Source organism: Cephus cinctus, unplaced genomic scaffold, assembly GCF_000341935.2.
Source record: "Cephus cinctus unplaced genomic scaffold, Ccin1 Ccin1_scaffold0596, whole genome shotgun sequence".
NCBI lineage: Eukaryota > Metazoa > Arthropoda > Insecta > Hymenoptera > Cephidae > Cephus > Cephus cinctus.
In genome coordinates this window covers 1-26,850 of record NW_014333242.1, presented here as the reverse complement: position 1 = coordinate 26,850, position 26,850 = coordinate 1, and the positions used below count along the sequence as shown (strand labels likewise).

The 26,850-nt window shown below is 39.9% G+C and overlaps 3 protein-coding genes across 6 annotated transcripts in view; all 3 read left to right on the top strand.

The window, feature by feature from the left end:
• The window catches only part of LOC107268955 (receptor-type tyrosine-protein phosphatase U), a 30,875-nt gene extending 9,191 nt beyond the window's left edge, over nucleotides 1-21,684 (top strand). For all 4 annotated transcript variants that reach the window (XM_015742277.2, XM_015742276.2, XM_015742275.2 and 1 more), the window contains 12 exons: nucleotides 15,574-15,692; nucleotides 17,106-17,193; nucleotides 17,268-17,344; nucleotides 17,462-17,596; nucleotides 18,454-18,594; nucleotides 19,408-19,568; nucleotides 19,873-20,008; nucleotides 20,126-20,375; nucleotides 20,494-20,570; nucleotides 20,643-20,882; nucleotides 21,117-21,461; nucleotides 21,543-21,684. In XM_015742277.2, coding sequence (XP_015597763.1) covers nucleotides 15,574-15,692; nucleotides 17,106-17,193; nucleotides 17,268-17,344; nucleotides 17,462-17,596; nucleotides 18,454-18,594; nucleotides 19,408-19,568; nucleotides 19,873-20,008; nucleotides 20,126-20,375; nucleotides 20,494-20,570; nucleotides 20,643-20,882; nucleotides 21,117-21,461; nucleotides 21,543-21,623 — 1,850 coding nt within the window. In that variant the 3' untranslated portion in view covers nucleotides 21,624-21,684. The remainder of the gene's footprint in view (nucleotides 1-15,573; nucleotides 15,693-17,105; nucleotides 17,194-17,267; nucleotides 17,345-17,461; nucleotides 17,597-18,453; nucleotides 18,595-19,407; nucleotides 19,569-19,872; nucleotides 20,009-20,125; nucleotides 20,376-20,493; nucleotides 20,571-20,642; nucleotides 20,883-21,116; nucleotides 21,462-21,542) is intronic.
• On the top strand, nucleotides 12,700-14,470 carry LOC107268956. Its single transcript, XM_015742279.2, has 2 exons — nucleotides 12,700-13,147; nucleotides 13,218-14,470. The coding sequence occupies exons 1-2, from the start codon at nucleotides 12,905-12,907 to the stop codon at nucleotides 13,290-13,292; spliced, it is 318 nt and encodes a 105-aa protein (XP_015597765.1). The 5' UTR covers nucleotides 12,700-12,904; the 3' UTR covers nucleotides 13,293-14,470.
• Nucleotides 21,685-21,752: 68 nt separating the features above from the next.
• On the top strand, nucleotides 21,753-26,540 carry LOC107268954. Its single transcript, XM_025086161.1, has 2 exons — nucleotides 21,753-24,910; nucleotides 25,306-26,540. The coding sequence occupies exon 1, from the start codon at nucleotides 21,786-21,788 to the stop codon at nucleotides 24,750-24,752; it is 2,967 nt and encodes a 988-aa protein (XP_024941929.1). The 5' UTR covers nucleotides 21,753-21,785; the 3' UTR covers nucleotides 24,753-24,910; nucleotides 25,306-26,540.
• The last annotated feature ends 310 nt before the right edge of the window (nucleotides 26,541-26,850 follow it).

Below are 26,850 nucleotides of genomic sequence, written 5' to 3'. Positions count from 1 at the left end.
AGAGAGAGGGAGAGAGAGAGAGAGAGAGAGAGAGAGAGAGAGAGTGAGAGAGGGAGAGGGAGAGGGAGAGGGAGAAGTCTGGAAGGGGGGTACTAACAGATTTTTAAGGCGAAACGTGATTTATTGACAGAGGTAGAAATTGTTGATTTAATATAAATCTTTTATTTCTGTATTGTACCGTAAATCTAAAATTTCCTAAAGTTTGTATGTCAGATCCCGTATTGTTAAAAAAAAAAATCATTAGTGAATCGTCAAGTCGGAGGTCAAAGCTCAGGATACAGGTTCATATTAGCTGATGATTAGGGAGCTGTAGTCGATTTACGAATTCAATACATATTTTTTTTGACGGTTTGCAAGCAATTAAGTCCTTAGCAAATCCAACATGGGTTTCCTTAAAATAACGTGAATATGTGTTGAAAGAGAAAAAAAAGAATTCAGTCCGAAATCCATGAAGCATATACATATTTTGTAACAAACATTGTATACAGTGATACGTGAAATAAAATTAAAAACATTAACCGACTATATTGCCGATTAGGATGACAACTGGTACCAACGCGATGACTCAAAAATACCAGACGACTTTAAGGTTCACAATTTTTTCTAGTACTGGTATACTTGTAGTTTTATGCAAAAATTGATCTTGGTTTACTATCAAGATACTTTTTTTTTTTAAGTTTTTCCAATCTCTTTCTTGTTTTAATATTAATTCACGATCTTCCCGACAGCGTGCAAACGAGTACGAGACTCCAATAACAGAAATACGCCTGGGAGGATTTAAAATATAGAAGCGACAATTGAGGCTTAAGTGTTTTCGTTTGGTCCGAAGTTGGCGTCATACTAGCCAACCCTACGACGACGTATTTATGGGCGTCGCGACGCTGTATGCCGATAGACCCATGTCGAAACAGATGCTTCTCACTGTGGCTGACATTAAAGTACGCGCAGTATTATTCAACCGAAACGCACCACCTGAAGTTTGCCCATCCGACTTGCATATCCATTTGCTTTCTAAAACAAAGCTAACTTCAGTCGGTACGTTTGCACTGAATAACCCTATATACAATTGTATATGCTTGTCATCTCTTATATCGCCTATAAACGCTGCTAGTACACAGCATGACCGTATTTCGTGAAATAACGCCTAAGCGTCGATAAAAAATTAAGTTTCACAAATTTATTCTCACAATCTCTTTCTCGAACTAATCTATAGTATACAGCTATCAATATCCGCCTAATCGCCAGACTTGCACTCTCTTTGCTTTCTGCAGGGGTTACAGAGGTTCCTGACCCGACATTGTACATACGATATATATATATATATATATATTTATATATCTACGTGTGGTAAGTTACGCTGTATCGTGTATATGCATACTAGATGCCTGCCAGTTGAATCGTAGACTATACACGGCTGACTGGTCGCACAGATTTCTACTGACTTTAATGGCCGTTCCAGTCTGATCGTATTATCGAGGGGTCAGGAAGTGGAAAAAAATGGCATCCGGTATTCCATAACTCGACCTTAAATTCTATTGCTGGTTAGATTCTTCGTGCTTGATGAGTCATATAGTCCCTATTGGTTCTTCTTTGTGCATTTGTACGAGTGTCCTGCGTGCCAACTCTTTTAAAGGTAAACGTATAGTCTCGCGATTTGAATTTTGCCAGGAATACCATATTAGGGCTGAGTCCTCGAAGAGCGACCAGCGACCATGTTGTTCAGCTGTATACACTGGGGGGATACAACCTTTGTGACTCCTCTAGCCTTGGAACGATATTCTTTCTTGCTCTTTATTTTCGTCGTCTGCATTTATTTACCCGTTGCATTGATTTTTTATTTTTATTTTCCTTTTCTTTTATAGTCGCCGCACTGCACGAGGTGTGCAATTGAAAAATGGTGCAGATATGCGTCTGCGACTTGTGGCTTTTTATTGGACTCTGCGTGCTTGTTTCTATTTCCCTTTATCTTTTTTATTATTTTATCTTCGCTTTCATAGAAACTAAATTGTGAAACGACATGCAAGTACTGAGGATATGGTGCAAAGAGAAGTCAGTCGGAAAATCTACCTGCATGCTCTCTGATGGAGAAAACAAATTGCGGAGTCGTATCGTATATATAGTCGTATATGGAAGGAGAGATGCATATTGAAAAATCTTTTTCAACTTTTCGTTACTGTAAACTCCTCATTTCGCGCTACTACGCTGCCATAGGAATTTGTCTACAGGACTACGTGAAAGTAAAACAAAATTTTCCTCTTATTTTTTTCTTTCCTTAATCTTTCTTGTTTCTCCGTTTGGCTCTGTTCGTCCTTTCTCTGTCCTTCTCTATCCGTGTTTTTGACTCTCCCACCTTCTCACTGAAATCCTCTTGCTTTACTTTCCGACCTCGTAATTACGAGAAAAAGAGATTCCTGGTACTTATCACTGACAAGCTTTCGTATATAAGTATACATAGGCCCACACAAAGGTACAGCTAGTTTTACGTCGTCGCTGAAATTAGGGTGATCTCTATTGAAACCACGTGTCGTACACTTTTCTCGTGTATCTCGACTCTATAGAGTTTGCGGAAAGTGAATATAGACTGTTTTCTTTTTGTAATGCGGAAGCGGTACTTTGTAATGGAGGAAGCGGCACTGAAATTTATTTTCTTCTAAAGACGCTCAAACGGAGTTTGGCTTTGAAATTTGCGATTTTACAAATTCTTTCGTAAGTTTCTCCCGTGTTCGGACCAAGTTCGTGCGCGACAGCGAAAAATCACGGTCGCTCGTGTTCTGACGTAAGGCGACCCTGATGCCGCGGCTTCACGTTACTATTTCTAGACCCTAGAAGCCTCCGATACGTATATCCTCCTATTTACTTTTGTTTCTGACTGTACGCGTGTGTATAGTGTATATTGTATATATAAAAAGCAGGAAGCATTTAGTCAAAGAAAAAAGTGACAATCAGCCTATAAACAAAATTGTCTACAGTCTGCACTTGTTTATTGTGGATATTCGGTTATATCAAGAGAAAAATAAATTTGGTTAATGAACGTTGAGATAACTGTAGCGTAATAATGGTACAGTCGGTATGAAAAATGTATAGCAACAGCGTAATTTGTCGGGGGGAGAATATTTTCTGAATTGTCTTTATTTATTTGAGTTTCCGGTGTAATTCTATAATAATAGACGTAAGCCGATTAGTCGTTTTAACGATCGAGAGATTATTGGCGAATTCTAATGCGTCACAATTGCATTTCTTTATGGGGCTTCGGCAGCCATTATCAGTTTCTGACATGACGTTATTTAACGTATGGACGTATCGATTGCTTTATTTTAGTACAGTGACTCGAGTCCCAGCCGTGATTATGCGAATCCGCAGTTCTCGGGAATACTCGGCAATCTTTGGGATGCTAACCTGCAAACACTTTTCACGGAGCCGTAAATCGTCGTACTAGATCTTTAGGTAACATCGAGCATCGTGGGTTGTGAGCTAGGGACTTTGATTTTTTTTTTCTTTTCTTTTTTCAGCCAGAATATTCATCGGCAAGAGACACGTCAAATTAATTAATGGTTTGCTTTAAAATTTGTTTAAATTGTAACAATGAAAAATGTGACTTTACTTTTTCTTATTTTTTTTCTTTTTTCTCACATGTAAATTTTTTGTTAATAATATTTATTTATAAATTTTAGATTGACGAAATATTTGTTATGGATAGGCTGGACTATCTACTTCCAATTGCCATTTTTCGTTGCTCGGAGCTCTTTCGCGATAATAGGGTCTCTTTCTTGATTGTCGAAATTTCGGTTCCGCAGGTCTCTACGTTCAGATCAAAGAGAAGAAAAGAGAGATAGAGATGACCGTAGGCTCTCTGTAATTTCGACGATTTATCTTCGTACCGGAAGAACGACCATTATTAAATTCATCTCTTCCGCACCAATAATCATGACGCTATTCCACCGATTCATCTTAAAAAACGATAAAGCGACTTTGAATGGACCACGTGCAAAAGGAATAGAAAAAAATAAAACTAGTCCAAGATAGCCTTGGATTAAATTGGATTAAATTGGATTAAATTGTATAATAATTATTTATATAAAGACAATTGCAATTTGCCATTATCGATAAATTATTAATCATGCCATAGCTCAAGCAATATCAATTACAGTTTCATTACCGGCTGAGTCGAATTACCGTCGGTAAAGTCCACTCGCGTACGACAAATAATGCTATAATACCGTTATGGAGTTTTTCTAAATTTATTTGAATTTAAATTATTGATAATAGAAATCGATCGCTTCGTTATTTATATTAATCATCGATCGGGTATCCATGTATAGGCGAAGTCACGCATATACAATTAAAACGAGTTCCCGTTTGAACGGCAAATTTCGGTTTTGTGGCTTAACTGGAAAATCCCGAAGGGGATTCCCCGTACGCGCATGCGCAATGCGATAACCGTAATCGCTGGTATGCATTAAGTAAATAGTGAATGCGATATATAGAGCTAAGAAGCTTGCGTGAAAGTTGTTGCTGCGTCCCGGCCCATCCATCTTTACCACTACCCTTACTTATAACGTTCTATGGCCAAAAATAATCCTCCGACACACAGGCAAACGCGTTACCAATAAGCCGCCTTTTCATTGCGTATACGCACGCACCTGACGCAGACCTCCCTTGGAATTCTTATATAGCGATGATCGCGTAGGAAAATGCCACTCGGCATAAGCTGATACTAAAAATTGTATTTTTGGAAGGACGCCATCTTTTTTTCTTTTTCTTTTTTAACAAAATTCAATTCACTTTCATCCTTAACCTCGTGAATACATTTCAGGGGCTTTCGCCATCCCTTGTTTAGTACACAGACAGATATAATACATGGATTTTCAACATACAATACACGGATCGTTTCGTCGATAATCCTAGAAATGAATTATTGAGTATGGCAATTTTTTAAAATTTTCATATTTTATTTCAGTCCAATCACATATTACGCCCCGAACACTCTGTATCACTCTGTCTCTTTCTCTCGCGTGCATTTTATCCCAACAAAGTAAAGTCAGTCGCGTTCGACAGACTCCAACTTTATTCGATAGTACTTGGCTGCTCCAGAACGCCGTGACAGCAACCTCTGGAATTTGACGTCTATACATACTGGAAGGATCTGGATTTTCCACCAGCCCCATTTTACGCTCAGTACTTCACGAGTATCCCATGAGAGCCCGGAGTATTTGTCGCCCTTGTGTCACCGCCATTCTCGAATGTCCAGCCAATGTTCCAGCGCGTCCTTTTACACTCGTCAGCTAACTTCCTTTATTTTATCCCTCCTCATCTCCACCCCTTTTCGCTCTTTCTTTGTTTCCTCATTGTTTTCGTCTAATCCAACGGCGTTCCTCGCTTCGCCCATCGCCCCCCTTACAACGGGTGACCCGATTGAATTTCAGTCGTGGACAACTTTTACAATTCTCCATTTTCTTTCGCTCCCCTTTTCTTTCAGGAGTCATTACTTTACTTTCTCGATAGCTTTACTACTTGCATCTAAGCACTATTGTTCCGTGGGTACTTCCGTGTGAGTCTCATGATTTTTTTTTATTACAAATTCAAAGTTTTTCGAAACAAAAAAATTGACTTCCATCGCTCAATGATGAATCGCCCAGATCTGTTACAAGCTTATAGAATGACTGATGATCCCAAATCCTAATAAAGTGATCGCCAGGATCTCCAAGTCACAAAAAAGATAGGTTTAGTAACGCCCGAACATCGGACCCTTTTTTGTATATCTATATCTTCATATTTTTCTTTCAATTCTTTCTTCTCTACCAAGAGAAATTCTAATAGGACTTATTCGCAGCCTCGCGAATCTTGTAGCATGTAGATATTTTTTTATCGATCTTTTTACTTTGATTAAATTTTTTACTTTTCTCTCACGGAATTGTCATTATCATTATTATCGTGCACGTTTATTATTCGCAGAAATTGTCTATTACGTTACGTGCAACAGGTCATGGGTCACTGTATGCGAATATAGGAAGTGTGCGGTTATCATGAGGCTGCGAGAGTGAGTCAGCACGCTAGTACATTTCTACGTAGATATGGTTTGATGAAGATATTTGTGGAATATCATAATAACAGTAATGTCACAGAACCGTAGACAGGAATTTTTAGATGTATAGGAAAAGATTCGTAAAATGTCTATTTTTATTTTATTACACGTAAAATCAAGACGTCGTAGAGTCGATGTGTTTCGCAGAAGCAGTGGAGTAATTGCACGAAGAGGAAGGGAGAGTGAGACAAAAATATGTGACGTCACTTCCAGGGTCACCAGTTGGAGTCTGCGGGGGCCATTTCGAAACACTGCTATACTTAACGGCAGCCAGTAGTATAGCAGTTTACGGTCAGCCGTGCGTATTTCTGCCAGGTAGAGTGGCGGACTTGACGTTGACAAATAAGGATCCCTTGGTTAATGGCCACAGTATTCTCTGCCGGGAAAAAGGATATCCCCCAGAAACGTCCGACGTCAACGAGGAGAAAAAATGTTGTTTCTCCCCCATTTTTTATTTTCGTGTTACCCCTTAACTTTTCATCGAAATATTTTGCAATTCTATGCAGAAACGCGGCTGAATTGTCAACGCGAAGATATTGTTCGCTAATGCGATTTTTCATAATTTCATGAAGACGTGCAGATTCTTTCTGTCTGATTCTGTAGTCGTTTATTGAGGTATAGACGCGTAACGGTATCTTGCCAGGGAGCACTGATAAAAAATTGATAAAGGCATAGAGCCTGAGTTCACGTATATGTAGAAACTTCAATGATAAAGCGTGGAAATATATTACGGGCGGTAAATAAGAAACGTGCCCTGAGCTCCGTGTAAAATAGTATACGCGATTGTCACTTAAGAAGGGGAATCCCCGGAATGTCGTGGTATACGCTGGTGGCTCCAGCTGAGAGCAGCTGAGAGAATCTTCTGAGAGAATGGAAGAGAAATAGAGACAAAGAGTAAAGTGTTCACTCGGATCAGTAAGCATGCAGAGAAAGTTATAGAGGAGAAAGAGAAAAGCAAAGAAAATTCTAAAGAGAAGAAGCAAAAAGTCAATAAGGAATAGTCAGGATCCTGCGTAGCCGTTTTATAAGAACACTATTGTATACGGTGAACCTGTATCTTTGAATTCATGAAACCTAAATGGGATTTTCGTAGTTAGGTTGGTAGTGGTCCTTACAGGAATCCATATTCATTCATGGAGATCTATTGAAAGTGGAATCTACTTGTTAGAGAAGAAAAAGGTTAGTGTACTATGTTATATATACTGGGTGACCACATAGTAGACAATCTTGGTCGATCTTTATTAGGTTTGTCCCATGAAAACTCGGGTGTCTTTTTTTTAATATAGTTTTATATTGTCTCAATATAAATTATATTACAATATAAATTACTCGATATAAGTTACATTGATCTCAAATCAAATCTATATACGATTACCAAACTAACATGTTCTAGTAATTTTTTAAAGCTGGTTTCACATCATTTATAAAGCTCGCGAAAATTCATCCTCCCTAAATATGATAAACCCTATACGAAGCTCGCATTACAATTCCCCTAGCATTTTCCCTAGGGGATCTCTCTAACCGATTTTCCACTTATGCCATAGGGAACGATACCTTACGGACCCAAAAGACGGATGAGGCTTCGTCTGATACGACAATCTCATTGTAACCCCTCGTACACGAAGTTATCGCAGACGTCCAAAGTGGCTCAGGAGGGGACACGCGATTTATGTCGGAATATCGAAAAATACATTTTCGAGGTAAATACATTCGTAATAACAAAATGGAGGATACTTATTGCACCGATAAAAAAAAGAGTCCCCTATGATTTTTCATCGTTATCTTTCATTTACCGAGAAAAAGAAAACAATTTTTTTTGCCGTTTCAACAAAAATTGCAGATCTAAAAAAAATAGCGCTCGTAATGGAATTAAATTTTTTTTTTAATTACACGACTTTCCTTATACCAATTTTACAAGTATCCTCCGTGCCAATTGGGGTAAGCACACCCTCTCTTTGTCTTATTGTCTTAATAAAATGGCGGTAACTCGAAACGGCTACTGAAAATTTCAACCCCTCGAGAAGATCTTTGCCCACGTAGCTCAGAGCAACTACAGCAACTCCTTCGATCGGAAGTATCACTTCTGGCCACTCCAACCACCGTCTTTGAGTAAGCATCCCTTGGCCTCGTGAAAACGTGGATATATATATACACGTAAGATAATGAGCACACAGGTGCTTGGATTTCTGAGCCGATGTCGAGATTAGGTGGTATCCATTAAGGGGTTGGAGCATTGGTGGGAGGAGAGGGGTAGGGAGGGGAATACGAGCCATTTCCGGTTTGTCGGAAACGGAGAGTCAGCTACGACCGCCGCGTCCTCATTTTCGAAAATGGATAAATCGACCTGGTACGATCCACAAAGTATGAAATAATTAAAGTATCCGATAAGTTTCACAAGACCTCTAATTTATAAGATAATTCCAATTGCTATACTTTCTCGTAAACGTGGTCAAAATTTTTTTAGCAATTTATTCGGACACCTTCACATAACCGTAGCTTAATATCGTATCGTGAATAGTATCGTATTGTCGGGGTAGCCAAGGTCTGTGTTTGAGATTCTTTGAGTTTTCCTATAACAGCCATGAGTGCGAAAGAGAGGCTGTTACGGGCACTCGCACAAGTTCGAGAAAGACGAACGCAACGACGGAGCATTTTCCGAGCGGACAAGGTTATGAAAAAAATTTGTAATTCCTCTTAAAATTTTCAATATCATTAATCCGCGCTAACTCACTTTCATATTAGAAACGGTTCAATATATATCATGGCGAATGAAACTTTAAATAGGTAAATATTAAATTCGAGAAAGACGTATGATCACCCATGGACGAAATTCTGGACGATCGTTATGTCTATCTTTCTCTTACTTACGTAAACGCGCATAGGTACCTCTCTCTCGCATTTACGGTGGATGAAACGAAGCACGGAAAATCTTTAAAAAGAGCAAGCACGCGGACCCTTCCAAGATCGGTTAAAACACACTGGAGATTGGCCAATGAATATCGAATAATTCCCTCTCAGCTTTTTGTCCGGCAAATCTGTGCCAAATGGTGGTAAACTGTGTCGTGACAGGCATTATCAATGAATTTACTGATTTTATACACTTATTAAGGCTCCACGACGCGGATCGATTAAAAGATATTTCTTAATGAATATTCCTGGCCTCTGTTACCTATTCTTTTATACTTCCTTTTTTTTTTTCATTGTACCACTTTTTTCCCCGTCTTTTGTTAATATCTCAAAATTGACCTATCCCCCCTGTCTCCCCCCTCTCTTTCACGTTTCCCTAATTCCGACGTTGACTATTATCGACCTGGCGAATATTGTATCTTCAACGTTATGCTTCAAAGACGACCTACGCGAAATCTATGCATACATCATTCGTCTCTGCCTTGATTATCTGACAAAAAGAAAAAGAAGGAAAAGTATTACGTATATATCGGCAACGTCGCAGGACGACCTTAAAGATTCGCCACGTCTCGTAATCGCAACGTCATCCGTATAAGGCTGCTTCGTTATTCCTCAATTTGAACGGGCCATTTAATTTTTGTGGCGGGTGGAGAATTTCCCGCTAATGCGGAACCGGATACGGAAAGACGCTTCGGATATGTTCGCTGTGGACGAATTGAAATTCAGCGTTAGATATTCCGGCTATTCCCTCTGACAATAATGGTAGATAGTATAACTATGTCGGGTAAATATGTACCATGTGTATGTGTATATATATATATATATCCAAGTTCACTATGTATAATCCCTCGTGTAGCTAACGCTCGAAAGATTCATGGGCGAAATGGCGCCGCGACGCCGTCGCTTACCCGTCCGGCGACTTAACCGATTCCCGTATTTGCCTCCCCCTGCCCCCTTCCACATAACCCCCTGGAAATTTCGTTATTTTAGGTTTGAAAAAAAAGTCAAAAAGCAAAGTGAACACACTCTCAAGTATTGGCTCTGTAACGTTTATCGATAAATTTTGTAGTCGTCACGTGATTTCTTTGCACCGTATGATTTTCCCAATTAACGGTAACGCCCACGTGGGTCACGTAAGATTATTGAAATATTTCATGGCCATTAGAGGATCAAAGTAAGGTCGGTTAAAGTCCATTAACTGATAAGCACCATCCACTTACCTGGTACCTATGTATTTACCCTTGTGCTGGAATTGCGTATATATATATACATATATGCACTAAACGTACAGAGTGTTTCATATCGCTGGAATGGAGTTGCTATATAAGTAAGCTATCGCGTACTGGACGCTATGGTTATTTCATTGTGTGTTAGGTATCGCCGTTGGGAGTTTCCAAGTTGTAAAGTAGTTTCCGTGCGTTCGATTGACCTTTGGATAACACTCGTGACCCCATGACCATTTTGCCTTAGGTGGCTGTATATAATTTATTTGTCACCCGGGTGACCTCGTAAACCCAAACACTTGGTCGCATCTGGTCCCCGCGATATTCAATGGGCCTTTTGCATATGTCTGTCTGTGTCATATAGTGTTCACCGAGGGCAACGTAGGGTGAGCCTTGAACAATGCATTGCCTCATTGACGTGTCTGCCAGACCGAGTCTTTCCTCTGTATATGTGGTTGGCTGGACTGTGCCTGCTCGTCAAATTCAATTTGTGCAGCTGCAGCTGCATTTGCACCGGAGCTTCGAGCTTCCGTGGATAAAGGTCGCAGCTGCAGGTGGGTCATGGACTTTTCGAGGGAAGTGCATTTCTGAGACTTGACATTTTTTTAAAAATTACATTCGAAATATATTTTGAATAAATATATTTTGGTGTGACGAGTGTCACTAATAATTTAGGGCATATCTTAAATGTTCGAACGAAGGATGCAGATTTCATTGCTTCGAATGCAGAATGTGAAAGGTGCATGCTGATAAATATACAGTGAATTTTACTTGACCTGGATTATTTAATTATTTAGCGTACGTCACTGCCTTTTTCTTTCGGAGCTTGTTCATATATCGCCGATAGCAAACCGTCGCCCCGACGGCTGCTGCTCGTGGAGCAGTTGATAGCAAAGTAAATTTTGCGTCCCGACGTCCTGCAGGCGCCTGAATTTATCGCGCGCACCTGCCTTCTGAATGGCTGCTGATTTCTTCAAGAGGAGATGATGATTGCACGCGAAGGCCGGTCAGAAGCCGAGTATATATATATATAGCTTTAATAACGTCAGAAAGCCGTTTCTGATTGGAGGGAAAGGATTGACTGAATTTTCTAAAAAAAAAAGGAGAGATAATCATTAACAATCACCAATCTTAATAATATGAATTATTAATAAAAAAATATATATTGAGAAATTTAACCTATTTTGTGTAAATCACTGTTAATCGTTTATCTGCACGAGTGAAATTGAATTTTATACTTTTTCAATTTTCCCGCATCGTTTTTGTCGCTCTCTGTCGTTATATTTTCTTTTCTTGTTCTGTGGTCTTATTTAGTGTATAAAAAGACGCATTTTTATGTATCAATCTGTATTTGGATATCGCGTACGTGCCTTTGTGTTTGTATATGCTCACGTGACAAAAAGATGGCGTCGTGGTGCTTTCTTTTTTTTGCGGTTTTCCTACGTTCACAGGAATTTTCTGGATGGTATTCTCGTGGGGATAAAAGCTTTCGTTGGCAGGATGGTGTGAAAGGGTAGAGAAAAAAAGAGAGAGAGAGAGGTAAAGATATATATATATATATCTAGACGTGTACATCATACATAGAGGACACAGAAGAGAACAAAAAATACCACGAAAGACAGAGGAAAGAAGGGAATGAAAAAGAGTGCCGAGTGAAGCGAGAAAATAAGAAAGGAACGAGACTACTATTCAATTTTATTTTTATTTATCTACCTTGCGACCATATAACTCCACATATCTCTCTCTCTCTCTCTCTCTCTCTCTCTCTCTCGAAATATATCAAGACTGTCCTTATGGGTCTCTGAAAATAATTTTCTATCTTTACAACGTTTGAATTCCCCTGACATTTCCCGCTCAAATGACTGTCCGATGTGTCACACTGGTGCAACGTAATATTATACTATGTCGTGCGTGTTCACGTATGTTCGATCCAGTGCCTTCGGACGTACGTTGAGGGTCCTCCTTGTTGTAAGACACGTGTTGGAGTGCACCCAAGCACAACTGTGTCAAGGCGCTTTTTACTCTTTCGAACATTCCCTAAAGCCCGGTTCAAAGTCACACGCCGCGTAAATACGGTTAAATGACCTAGGCTGCGTTTTAATCGTCGAGGCGTCTATTAACATCGCGTCGCTCCATTTACCCCGTCGTGTAGGTGGTAGGCACCATCGCTCTTTATGGTACATCGAGGGGAGCCTCTCCGGCGAATAAGAATCGTACGAGAAAAAAAATGGTGTTTAAAATTTAAAGCCTCGTACACAGAGCTACCGTGTAAGAAATTGAAGTCGCGTACGATCGTATTTAACAGTGTACAGTAACGTAAGGTAATCGAAGGATAAATTGGTAAATAAATAGCCAAGATTTTTCTCCTTATTTTTATAAACGCAAAGAACCTGTCAAACGGATCGGAATAAGTGAGGTTATACGCGTTTACTTTACCTTGAAAAGAAATTACTGATCTTTTAACCTTACTTCTTTAATCTAATTATTAAACATCACTTCTGGTTTTAATGTATGTTATAACAGTAGTCGTTCATTTTCCCAGAATAATTTTACGTTCAATTAAAAGACAGAGGCAGTCAACGCTTTTTAGGTTACGAAGCGACTGACTCAGCGACGCGCAACCAACTTCACTTCGATCTTTATCGATAGGCGAATAACTTCACTCTGTATACTTCTTGTCATACTATACTATATGCGGCGAGTGACTGGGCATCTATTCGTGTCCGACGGTATGAATATTTTATTAAACGAAGCCTTCTCATACCAGCGGGTGAGTGCACCTAGGATCTATATGGAATTCTCATTGGAATTTAGTGTCAGGGCGAATTCCACGCTGCTTCCATTTAATGCAGAGGAGTTTACGTCTGGGTGTAACGTTAACGGTAACGCCGACAGTAACGAGATTCTGCAGTCTGACAATGCCAACTGGGTCAGGGTAGGTCTACATGCATTGCTTGTCTCTGCTTCGTGATGGTAACGAAATTACACTGTAACGTTTGTTTTAGATATTCAATAAATACGTAAAACTGACAGGTCAGATTTATTCGCTGAGACTCGATGACGCATCCTGTCATAAATAGTGACCAGTTATTTATCAAGACGACGATTGGATGATGCTAGTCGATATTTAACTAGGGTTTGGACAATCTTTGGTAATAAAATATATTTCAAGACTTTTCATCGAGGGCAGCGCCATGAGCTCTTCAACTTGTCATTATCGGGATCTGTTATATCGACTTGCAGACGGGAGGTGATACACGAGTGCTTCGCGAAAGTTGGTTAAGGGTTATTATTATATTTCGTACATGAGGGTTGCTCGAAGGCCATTAGGCTTTAAGAAGATTTATATTTTAATGAAACTGAATGCTTATATGCTTTAAGGGTATTATTCTGACCTAATTTGACTTTGCTATATCCTTCCTGTCCTCGTTTGCACCCTTCACTGTGTATGGGATTAAAGGGAAATATTCCCTGAATGATAATTAGTGGTATTGTGCCAAGTGGATGAGTGAAAAAAAAATCTTTCTCAAAATCCTCATGAGTGTCGCTCACGTGTTACACGTGACATGCATACGTATACTTTATGAATCCCTAAAACATGAATAAATTACGTATTATAATTGCATAAAAAAGGAATCTGTCTCCGATGAAATTACGAACATACAATTAGAAAATTAGAAAAAATTTTAAAAATTCTTATTTCTTCTGTTAATTACCATTATGTGTATTGATAATTCTTGTGACGATCAAAGTTATTGTTATTACTGGCCAATTGAAATCGCATGACTGTCAACCCGGTTCGACTACTCAATAGAGCAACCAACTACTTCCGATTGAGATACATTGCCATTCCCCATAACAGAATATTACCATTGTCTCGGTTGGACAATACAGCACTCAGCAGAGACTCCCTCGTTATCCAATCGCCATAATCCAATGGTCTATTTACATATTGAAATTTATCATGTATACAATTCTCTTATTTGCGAACAATTGTACGTACATCATTAACCTAATGATAACAATACGTCTGTCAATATTCGTATATCTACTGAGCAGCTAGCGAATACAACAAACGTCTATATAACCATAGCCGATAAAATAATGTACATTCTCAATGTAACCGTGAGTACTCGCATAAAATATTATTCTGACTAAAACAGAAATCAAGCCCTAATTTAATTTCCAATCGGCACTGGCCACCAAGGAAACAAATAATAAAATATTTTTTTTAGATTATACCGGACGAATGTTATCTCAAAAGCACACGGTTATTAGTTGCATATAATTAATGTGAAGGGATACCACAGTGTCTACTGAGAACAAAACATAGTCGAAAAAGAACGCAGCTTTCACCCCTGGAATTATCGCCAAAGAAAATTGCACAAAAGCTTTCTTCGCCCCGTGATTACGTGGTAGATTGTTCCTCTTGACTATTTTCTCCTTCTTTTTTTTTCTTTCTTGTTTCTCATGCTTTCCGTTCCGTTTCTTTTTTCCTTTTCTTCTTTCACGGTCGCAAAACAATGCTAAGTATTCGAAAATCTTAATGAGTCGTTAACTTCGCTAGAATTGCTACCCGTTAACGTTTTCGGGTAAATTCAGGTCAATTGAGGCGACCATTAAATTCGCACTGGCGAGTCGTGTGCAACGACTTCGCGATAACTTGACGATGCGGACCACATACCGTTAGTGGTGACTCTGTGCACATATGTATAATATATACATATATCCGTTACCTATGTAACACCTAGTTCATATATATATAATCTATATAGAGAATTCAGTCGCGTGTAGCTTGTTATACCTCGAATATAACGGGTTATTCAGTCCGACTGGACTACCTGAACATGGTTTTACTATAAGAGTCAAATGAGAGCGCTGACTTCAGGTGGTGCGCTTGAACTGAATACCCCGATATATATATATATATATTTATTTATATATATATATATATTTATCGTATGTAATTTAATTCTTAACATCTTCAACATAATACTTCAACATAATACTACTTTTATATATACTATATACAGACATTGGAGAAGATACCTTATATTTGTAGAATCCTGTATGTAATTAAAAAAAAAGATATTATTAATCAAGACTCGTATAATACCATAAAGTATAATATATGGTCTTACGATTAAAATTGTTAGGTAAAAAAAAAAGAAACGGAGAGAGAGAGAGAGAATTATTCAATAAGAATTCGAAAAAAAAAGTATTCGTATATGTACTAGGTTAGAATGTACTTTTTAAGATTGGAAAAGTTACCGGCAACGAATACAGAATAAATTCTCTCTCTTTATTCTAGTTCTTAAGTTCATCTCTTATTCTCTTATGGTACTTTTGTTTTTCAAATAGCCGAAGAAATCAGCGGTATCGGTACTACCTTGCCGACAGCGCCCACAGAACTTCCTCAGTATCCGAAACTCTGCGAGCTTCGACGAAAGTTTCCGGTTCTATATCGCGTCGAGTTTCAGGTGAGTAAGAAGTAATAAAAGTTTGACTGTAATTGCATTCAAGCTGTCTTCCGGGAAATTATAAGTTTGTAATAAATGCGTGGCATGGTATGAATCCGTAAACAAATTGGCTGACTGCATCATTGAATCAGATACAGTGCAGTATATTTCGAATTTCAAAGCCGTTGATTAAAAAGAAAATCTAAATATTTTTTTTCACTTTTCGGAATGTGTCATTTATATGCCATACGTATATATTATTTATATATATTATATACGTAATTTGTATACAGTACATAAAAGGAAGACGTTTCCAGAGAATATTTATGCGTTACGGCCTAAATTTACGACTCTCCTTGATGAAAGACAGTCTATAGATAATCTTACTGTAGATGGAGTGCCTGTTTCAATGAAGTCTGATATAAAATTCACGTGGGTAGGATAGACCATTTTATTAGTTTACCACGAGCATCATGGCAGCATCCCTCGGTCTTTTTCTCCCTCGGGAACTTTAATTAAAAACGTGAGAATCAACTGTGCAAGACAATAGACATGCCGCATGCGTATTCTAGGTTAGGTTTAGGTTACACGTTAATACCGACTGCAACGCAAACGATGCCGGAAGGTAAGAAAGCCTCATGGAGATGAAAGAATTCTATCTTCACGTGACTGTACCGTGCGAGTATTTCGCAAAACTAAGAATTAAAAATTCGTGCCGTCCCCTCGGGAAAGTTAATGGTCTTAATTACGACCTGGTATAAAGCGCTTTTGTAATTTTCTGGAAATTTTACCCTAACAAGGGTTAAGCTTTAACCAGGTATATACGACATCAAAGTGGTGTAGCCCGTTTTCGAAATTCGATATGAGTTTAAAAGTAGTGAAGGGAGAGGGATGATTCTTATATAGTTCTGTGTATATATAGGTATAGCTCTTTGCAGCTGTACATAAAGAACGGGGTTAGGTTAGATTGGCTGTACTCCGATATAAACAGTAAGTGTCAGAAGACAAGGCAGCCAGCCAGCCAATCTCACAATTCTAGACAACAGAAAAGGACACAAAATAATCTTGGTAAACGTATATCGCTGGCTGAACCGAGACTCTCGTATCGTTTCAGTTGTCGATATCGATTTCTCGTTAGATAGACGTTTGTTTCTCGTCAACGGGACTCGAGGCGGATGGAATTAATATCGATTTTGCGAGTTATCCTGGAACTCGATAAGCGTCGATAGCAGGTGCGGTGAACCCTTGAGATATTTGGATCGCTGATAACAGATGAAAATACACTGGAGACAGACTCGTGATGAAAGCAATCAATGGATAATTGCGTTATACTTGTTATTAATTAATTAATAATTACCCAGTTGGCAGACGTGGTATTCGAGAAGCTTATTGATTTTTTTTCATTTACTTCCGGTTTTCTTTTTTTTCTTTTAGACTGCCACCAAAGTAGAGACGCATTCGTGCAGACACGCTATGAAACCTGCGAATAAGGAGAAGAATCAAAATCAACGATGTATCCCATGTGAGTGTGGAGTAATATAAAATTTGGAAAACAAATTTTATTTTGGTATAAAAAATTATTTTTATTTTTTACAGATGACTATAACAGGGTTGTATTGGAGACGATAACTGGCGAGCCTGATTCTGATTACGTAAATGCCTCCTACGTGGATGTGAGTATTTAATCACTATTTTTTTTTTAATAAAAACCATAACGATCAGAAATTGATATTAAGAAAAAAGTAATAAATTGTGTGATTTGCAAAATAAAATTTTTTACGGACTTTCAGAGTATACTGAAACCAAATGCATATATAGTCACTCAGGGACCTATGGAAAATACCGTGACGGAATTTTGGCGAATGGTTTGGCAAGAGAGGGCATCCTGCATCGTGATGCTGACAAAGACGTTTGATTTCATTAGGGTGAGTTCACGATAAGAGGGAATAATAATTTTATATCGAATTTTTATATCACAAGGTACGACGACTCTATCGGACGCATCTCGATGAATATGCAACTATGATATTCTGAAAAAGATAAAATTGAATTTCCCGCGTTTCCATATTAGCGACCAGCGTATCTCTTATTGCTCGATGTATAATCCGATTTTCACTGGAGTCGTGTACACGATTCCTGAAAACCTATTGTTTCCCGACTAGCTTTCCAATAATCGTTATTCTGGAGTACATATGGAAGCTATTTGCTATATAATATATTGACACACTACATATCCATATGTAACATCTATAGTCTAACCTGTCCAACACTTGCTTGAATGGTACATAATTTTTTGTTGCTCGTACCTAATATATATATGTATATACAAAATAGTAAAAATAATTTTTCATATGTTGAAGCATACGACTGTTGGATATGCTTCTGCGTATATACATATATTATACGTACAGTGTAGAATGTCAATATAGTGTAGATTCGCAGATGAATGCACTGCTGCCCAGAGAAACACGTACTACCTGGTAACGCATCGAGAGGCTTGCGACGTTGTTGACTGGGCTGATTATTATTGGAGAACTGAAATAGAGGAAAGGGACAATAAAAAGAAAATTGAAAAACGGAAGAGGAAATAATCCACGGCAGCAGACTTTTAACTTGTTATTAAAAAAAAAAAAAAAGAGAGATAGATTTAATTCTTTAGAATTATTGGCACTTGTCATTTTTTAAATTTATTCCTCACGATTATTGAATATCGATATTCGTTACGAATGGTATTACCCTTAGTGGAAGTCTCGTTAAAGTTTTGTTAATTTTTGACTTGCAGGTTATGTGCGTGCAGTATTGGCCAGCGAGTAAAGACAAGGACGAAGAATATGGTGGAATAGGCGTGTCCGTTCTTAAGGAAGAAGAACTGGCGAATTTTCATATACGCACGATAAAGCTCTACAAGAAGAACGAGAAGGATGTAAGTTGGACGATGAGAAATGAGAAACTTTTTCAATTTTACAATCATTTGTCATTCGCTGTTAGGTAACGTACGTTTTTCCTCCTGGCGCATCGTTACTGTACGTAACTGTTAAATTGTACGACAAGAACTTTCTGGGATCCAATCGAACAATTAATGATGAACTTAATTCAATCTCATTGCCTGAAGTTAGTCCATGGTCGAGGATTGCCTGTAGATGAAACCTCAATCTGAAATTTAGAAACTTGATAGACTCCATGGAAGCTTCTAAGGTCCAACCATACATATGTTCCTGTTGACACGTACTGTCCAGCAAGCTGTACAGAGTTGACAAGACTTTGCAAAAGTTTCAGTAATCTCTGAGCAATGGCGACTATACGTAATTGTGCGGTCTCTCCTCTTAAAGTTGGGGAAGTTGATTTTAGGAGAAAGGATTAGATGGAGAGAAGGTTAGGAAGAAAAAGTTATTCTAGCCAACTTCGACTGCGAAGGTCTTAGAGTATGTTACAATTTTCCTGTAAATTTCTTGAGCACAGAATGACAGGAGGGACAGTGTTTGAGGGGGTGGGCAGAAGGGTCGGGGTGAAGAGTAGAGAGCGTCGGGGTCCTTATTAAAAAAAGTCATTTCGCTAGAGGTTTCACCCTCCGAAGATTGACAATCTCCTATAGCCTGAATGTTGAGACAGTGAAAGTTTTACCTTGGCCTCTCCTGAATGAGCCATAATCCATTTTTGGTCTTTTCTCATTGGCTCTCTTGGACTTTATTTCACGATATTATAAGTTTTTTAATCATTTGTTTGTCGACTTTCGCAGGAAATTAGCGAAGAGAGGACATTGCTACAGTTTCACTATACCGAATGGCACTCTCATACTTGTCCCTTTGGAAATGCCGTTTTGGAGTTTCGGCGACGGGTTAGGGCTGTTGTCGGTTCCACCATAAAAAATGAATCCGGTCCCATGGTGGTTCATTGCAAGTGAGTAAATATATAATTATTCTAAATAATAGTGATACCGTTTTTCAGTAGATAATTTAGTGACAGCTTTTTTAGGATGATCCAGCAGTAGAGTTTTGAAACTTAATAAAGATTGCATTCGGATTGAACCTACGCCACTGGATATCAGTCAATATGGCAGGAGTTTATCCTCACTATTGTGCTTATAGACCTCTCTTCGCCAATCATAGAGCAGATAACTTGTTCGGGGCAGTGGCGTAGACTCAGTATATTACAAAACAATATTTTTAACAAGGAATACTAATTATTAGGGTATAATTTTTAGCGACGGCGGTGGTAGATCCGGCGTGTACCTGGCTATAGACGCTAATATGGAATTAGCTGAAGAGGAAGACGCATTTGATGTCTTTGGATATCTAAAGAAGCTGAGACAAAGCAGAAAGGGCTTGATAGAGAACTTGGTGGGTTGGAACAACTGAATTTCGTATGATTTCTCATTTGACTTTCTCGAGGACTTTATATTACAAAAAAAAATTTGACAAAGACCTACAGCTTTGCTTTATTATTCTGCTTGACAGGACCAATACAAATTTGTATACGACACCCTGGAGGAATTTGTTATATGCGGCACGTCTTGGTTTCCCGTCTCGGAATTGTCTCAGCGTCTCAAGCAGAAGAGCATAAAAAACCCCGTAACAAAGATGAACGAGTATCAGCGTGAGTATCAGCAGATCTGCAAGCAAACGCCGCGATTCACAATTGGCGACTGCGCCGGTGGTCACAGGGCTGACAACCGTGAGAAGAATCGTGATGTCCTCGTGGTACCGCGTGAGTAACGCTAATTTTATTTTTTACAATAAATTTAATTATTTTTTTATTTCATTCAAGATAACAGATCTTCGAAATAGTGACCGTGATACCGTAATAGCCGATTTTTCTTTTATAGCTGATAACTTCAGGCCATACCTCACGAGCTTCCAGGGCAACAGCTTCACGGATTACATAAACGCGGTGTTTGTCGATGTGAGTAAATTCTTGGACCAATAATGTGATTGTAGTGCAATTATGAAGATTTATTGGACCATTTCATCCCAGGGCTATACGAAACCACGCGAGTATATTGTGACCGAATGGCCTCTGCGACATACCTGCGGCGAATTTTGGTCTCTTGTCTATGACTACGAGTGCGCAGCCGTTGTGGTACTTTGTGTACCGCCTCAAGGCTCTACGAACTTTCCTAGTTTCTGGCCTGAGGGAAGACACTCGAAGAAGTACGGTCCAGTCTTCACCATAGATCACATCAGTCACAATCACTATACCAACATCAAGACTTGGGTAAGCCGATGAAACCCTCCACCTACATGCTTCAATGGCTGTTCAACTTCATTGACGTAGAATATTCATTGGAAAAGTCTAGAAAGTTTTTCTATATTTCTCGTTCTACGTATCTATTTGTCTTACGTACTTACAGAGCTTTTCTCTAACAATTATTGAGAAACTTACTTGGATAGTTTAGGACTTTCGATGCTACATTGAGAACTGACATAATTGGTAAATCTATACTTGCAGGTATTCAGAATAAATAAAAAAATAGTCTCTCTAACGGAATTGATGGCTGGAGTGAAGGCACCACCAAAGACTGTACAACTGTTTCAACTGACGTGTTGGCCAATGGGACACAAGGTGCCGACCTCGACCAATAGCTTAGTTGAATTAATGAACATGGTGGAACGCTGGCGACAAAGAACTGATTATGGACCAGTTGCTGTTGTGTCGCCGGATGGTCGAAGTCGCTGTGGTGTTTACTGTGCTGCTAATGCCTGTATAGAGCAGGTTATACAACATGGCGAAGTTGACATTTTTCAGGCTGTCAAGACTGTACGCCGACACCGACCACAGCTCGTGGAAAATATGGTGAGTCTGTCGAAATAATTGTATTGATTAATAATAAGTTAGGAAGAAATGTGATGATTAAAAATATAAATATTTATCCAGACGGAATACAAATATTGCTACGACCTGGTCCTCCATTACGTGCTGCATTACCTGAACAAGGACATGAACGAGAAGAAGTGAGAATGCGAGTTGAGGGACGAGCTGTGGTTCATCGAGTTCGGCCGGGGTGCCGCGCTACCCCTAACTCCAGAGGAAGCTCCAGCAGATGGGGAACCAGTGGTACCGTGCGCCCAGGGCCGTATAGTAGTGGAGACCGCGAGACCGGCGCCGCCGTATTTCGCTATGTGTTCTTCATATCATAGATCAATGGTATTGAATGGCATTTCCGGAATAGATGCACCAGGTGGTAACACTGTAGGGGTATTGTCATCGACCGGGGATGACCTGGAGTTTGGTCAATCTAGGGGCGCCGTATCCCGGAATACTGTACTCCAGAACCGAGCAACCCGACCAGAAGATCTCAGAGTAACACCTTGGTATCTCGAAGAACAACAACCAGATTCCTCTCCAGGACCGTACGATCCAAGCTCGTACCCCTCCTACTCGTACAATGATAAAGACGTGGCCAGGCCTGATCTGGCCTCCACCAGGAACAATAGCGTCGAGAGTGAACAGCCTAAACCACCAGGTTCAGCCGCGCCACGTAAGGCCTACATGGATCTAAGAGATGCCATTGCTCTCTTAGATGAAACTTGTCCGAATCAAGAAGCCAGTCCTTCTCTCACGCCTAGGACACCTCGGACGCCTTTGACGACTCACCCTAGGAACAAGAGGGCACGTTCTAAGAGCAGTGACAACACATCTCATTACAGCAACGAGCGACTAAGCGATAAAGGTCTAGATTCCTCGCGTTCCCAGGATCCGAAGGAGAAAAAGCGACCCTTCCTAAGGAAGATTGGAATATCCAAGACAGAGGATCGGCCATTTCTGGCGAAACTCGCACCACGTATTATCAGTAAACCATACCTGGAGAAGATCGGTCCCAGTAAAGCTATTGAGAAGCCATTTTTGGATAAGACAGGTTCCTCCAAGACCTTGGATAAATTCACGTTTGATATACCACGTAGAAGTACGCCAATGTCCGCAAAGGGCACTAATCCAATTAATAAACTCAGTCAAGTATCAGGTATAACGCCGAAGCCGGACGTGGTTCAGGAACTTCCTGAGACTACCTCACAACCTCAGACAGTGATGGAATCTGAAAAACAACCTGTAGCCGCCGTTGAGAGACGTCGTTCCCGAAAAGGATATCTACTCAAAATGTATTCCTTTGAAACAGAGGACCTGAACGATTCTAAAGGTCCAAGGGATTCATTAAACACGAGTCATCGAGATCCTCTAAGAGGTGCATCATTAGACGATGTACTAGATTCCGGACCCAGTTCTTTACCACCATTGGAGGATACCCAGCAAGAAATAGTAGTACCAAACCTGCAGCCAAAGTCAACAAGCGTCGCCGAGCTGGTAAAATGTAAGATAACATCAAGCGAAGAAATCATCTCTTCGAGTTCTTGTTTAGGCTCACCACGCGAAGCCACGTCCTGGGGCAATTCACCGAAGAGAAAAAGTGGCACTACCCCGGAGACACCCACAAGGAGAAAACGGGAAACTGAATCTAGGGACAACCCAGGTAACCCTGGGAATGGATTATTCAAGACTGTGAGTTCTCCAACCAAGAGAAGGATTTCTAATATGTCACCAGAATACGACGAGGACGTTTTCTCCAAGGATTTGGGAGCATCGCCGACAAAGACTAGACGTCAAGCATCCGAAGACATCCTGGACAAGATGGACGATAACAAAACAAGCGAGCATATAATGCACCGAATAAAGCAGGAACATTTTGAACGTCGTGGCATCTCCTCGGACAACCTAAAGTTATCTAAGGATCACTCCACTCTAGGAATAGTCAGTAGTGAGTCCTCCGTGAGGTATCAGAGTCAGGATGTTTGTAAGCGCGACGCCTTTTTCGAGCCCCAGGACAGTCTGACGATAGGTTCCAAAGGATCTGTCGCGAGCCAAGACTCTTCGAAAGAGGCCTTCAGGCAACTCCACAATAAATTCGAACTTCAGAACGTTCCTCCAGAAAGTTACGGCGTATTTAGACGTCGTGCCCGGGAAGCACGTCAGACTGAACGTCAGCGAATACTACCACGTGGCATTGCATTCTCCCAAACGGACGGAGAAGACAGTCAAGAAGTCCAGACGGCATTGATGTCCCCTGGAAAAGTCGGCATGGATTCTTCATCAGACACTATGTCTAAAGAACGTGGACACTCGGTCAGGTCGGTCCTGAGAAAGCAGGAAAATATAGAAGCTAACTGCAACGACCAGGAATATGATAACAAGTCTCTGCGAAGACCGAAGAGAAAAATATTCCACGAGCCTTCCCAGGAGACGATGGACCTGCTGACCGAATTGCGCAAAGTGAAGAGTCTGCTGAAGACACCATCCGTTGAAAAACCCGACGTCCTCGAGGATGAAAAAGCCATACGCTTACCTAAGAAAATCTTACTCACCGATAAGGAATTTTGTCTCTCAATTGAGAGAGAGAATAGCGTGCGAAGACCAAGTCAACTCAGTGCTTCAAAGGATGACCAGGGTAATCTTATGAACACGCTGGAGTCTCATCCTCAGGAGAAGTCCTTGGAATCAGCATTAAACTCTGAAGAGAGCGACGCTAAGGAAGTTTATCAAGAGGAACCAAGCGTCAGGATGGTCCCAGGACCTGCCCTCTTTGAGAAACGTTGTCTTTCCCTGGACTATGTTGATGACGAGAGACCTCAGCGACCCGAAACCAGGGCGATCTCTCTAGTATCGGCAAGAAGTCCCCCATCAGAGACTGAGGAGGCTATCGATTCTTCAGAGCTCGCTTTGATCTGTGACTCCAAAAGTTATTGCTCCGACGTGTTCAATACTCCATCGGAGGAGGACAAGGACAAGGATAGGAGCATCCTGGCGGAGTCCAGGATGAACCAGTCAGTAGGATCCCATGGTAATCATTGTTCTGAAGTAGACATTGCCATACCTGTCGATCAGAAGAGCAGTCCCAAACGCAGGGTGCAGATACAGGGTCGTACTAGTGACCTTTATGAAATAATTTCACCGCGCTCGACTCCCTTCAGGGTCAAGAAGAGACTCGGACGAATATCCGTCGAAGAGACTGTCAAGCAGGAAAGCTTCACTCTAGGTAAGGTCGACTGCAGATCTGTCGTCGTCCAAAAGAGGACCAAGTGCTTCCCCTTATAACAGCGAAGAAGCCAAACGGCCTAAAAACTGGAAGCCTAAGACGTGCATTCACTTCGTATACCTATTGGCGAAGGAGTCTACTCGAAAATCATCCCTTGGAATACTTCCTGGACCATGTTTTCTATCTGACAACTAGATACATTGAAGTACAAGACACGGTAGTCTATCAAAAGATCACTTATCAAGCATCAATTTTCGTTCGATTTAAACAATAATCATGAATCAGCAAGTCAACCATTTTGTTCAGGTCATAGTTCACGCATAACCTCCATTTTGTTCTTAAGTAAATTTATAAAACCAAAAAACGTAGTACCGATCTTAAAGCGTAAAGATGAAAATATGGATGAGGATATTGATGATGATGATGATCTTCGGGTACGATGATTGATGATTAACCATCTATAACGAATGATAATTAAGTAACGCGATGGTATTCCTCAGTAATAATAGATGATCTGTCCATCTAGAATTTATAAGTCTCTCAGGTTTCACGTTGCTGATTTCTCTTATCCTATCTACTAATTATTCAATCAGTATATGACAATGATTGCAGGTGAATCATAGCGGCTAATAACAAGTGATCCAGCAACGCGAAACCATCTTGTCGAGCAGTGCCTTGTTCATGGATACACTTATCTAATGGAGTCTTATTGAAGATATTTAAAGAAAAAAAAATATTAAAAATGGAAATTAAATTCCGACGCTCGGGCCGGATATTTCTGAGAGGGTCCACGGAGTTGCGCTTACGGTTACGTAAGAGCTGAGCCATTATCTCATTAAGCATAGAGAGCCTATTTAATAGAATTATTCATATTGTCCTAGTCCACAATGGTACTGCGTTGCGTAACTCGCTTCAATCTCTACAGAGTGTTTCAAAATGTGTCTATCACTGTAAATGGACATTCCTAAAAAATGCTGAACCAGTGTAGAAGCTAGATTGATACACGTAAAGGGGAATGTAAAATTATTATAATCTATAGTGTGTTTCAAATTTTACAGTAATCACAGGATAACGAAATGGATGGTAAACTTATATTTGGAATTCCCTGTAAAGAATGGTAAGGCGGGATATTACGCAATCGATTATCGTATTTCGTTTGAATTCTATTATTTTGCTAATCGCGAGTGAATGGACGGGTATACGTAACTCTAGTTGTTGTTGTTGTTGTTGTTGTTGTTGTTGTTGTTGTTGTTGTTGATATTATACGGGGGGAGCCGGGTAGCGATTATTTATTTACAAGAGGAGGAACGATGCGACCAAATGCGATTTTTTTATTTTTCAACTATACCGATCGTCGTTCACGAAATATTTCTATTATCTTTTATGTACCGACTGTTGCCTGTACGTGGCGCGAGAATCAACCGAGTCTTTCGATGGTTTCGTCCTGCGATTACGTAGTGCGAATTTATGAATTTGAAGAAAAAAAATAGAAAAAAGAAGACCAACAAATATTTTAAAAGAGAATCGCGTTCTTTTTATGTGTCTCTGAAAAAAAAAAGAAAAAATATTACATTTTTAATCGCTTCTTTCAATTCTTTTTCCTTTTTACGACGCGCTCGGTACAGCCTTTCGGAAATGCCGGACAAACGTCAAAACGGCGCAACTCCCACACAGCCGCGTTCGCCTGCCACGCCGATCCACTTGAGCGAAGAAGCGAGTGACGTTTTATGAGATATTATACGACTAAGAAAAGAAAATTGTGAGAAAAGAGGAAAAAATAAAACACGGAAGAATTAGATTATTTGAATATAAGTATAAAAGTAACGATGAATTGCTGAGATTTGAGGTTAGATGATTGACACGAGGGGTATATATATGTATACAGGGTGTTCGTTATGAAACGCACTGTAGTAACACCGTTGCATTCCTTGTCAAATTCCAAAGAATACGTGTATTTTCATTTTTTATTTCATATATCAAAATTTCGAGATAATCAAGGTTGAAGTTGCAGTAATGCGACCAATCAGAGCGCGTTTAAACGGAGCGTAGATGACGTCGCGGGTCAGCCCGCAAGGCCTGCTTGCACTAGGCCGATAACACTAAGCGTGTCGTCGTTGTGTCCCTGTTTATCTGCATGTAATTGAGTAAGATACAAGA

Coding starts and splice junctions, on each gene's coding strand:
- LOC107268956 (XM_015742279.2), top strand. CDS start 12,905: ATGCGGCGAGTGACTGGGCATCTATTCGTGTCCGACGGTATGAATATT. Junction 13,148..13,217: donor ACAATGCCAACTGGGTCAGG/GTAGGTCTACAT, acceptor CGTTTGTTTTAG/ATATTCAATAAATACGTAAA.
- LOC107268954 (XM_025086161.1), top strand. CDS start 21,786: ATGTGTTCTTCATATCATAGATCAATGGTATTGAATGGCATTTCCGGA.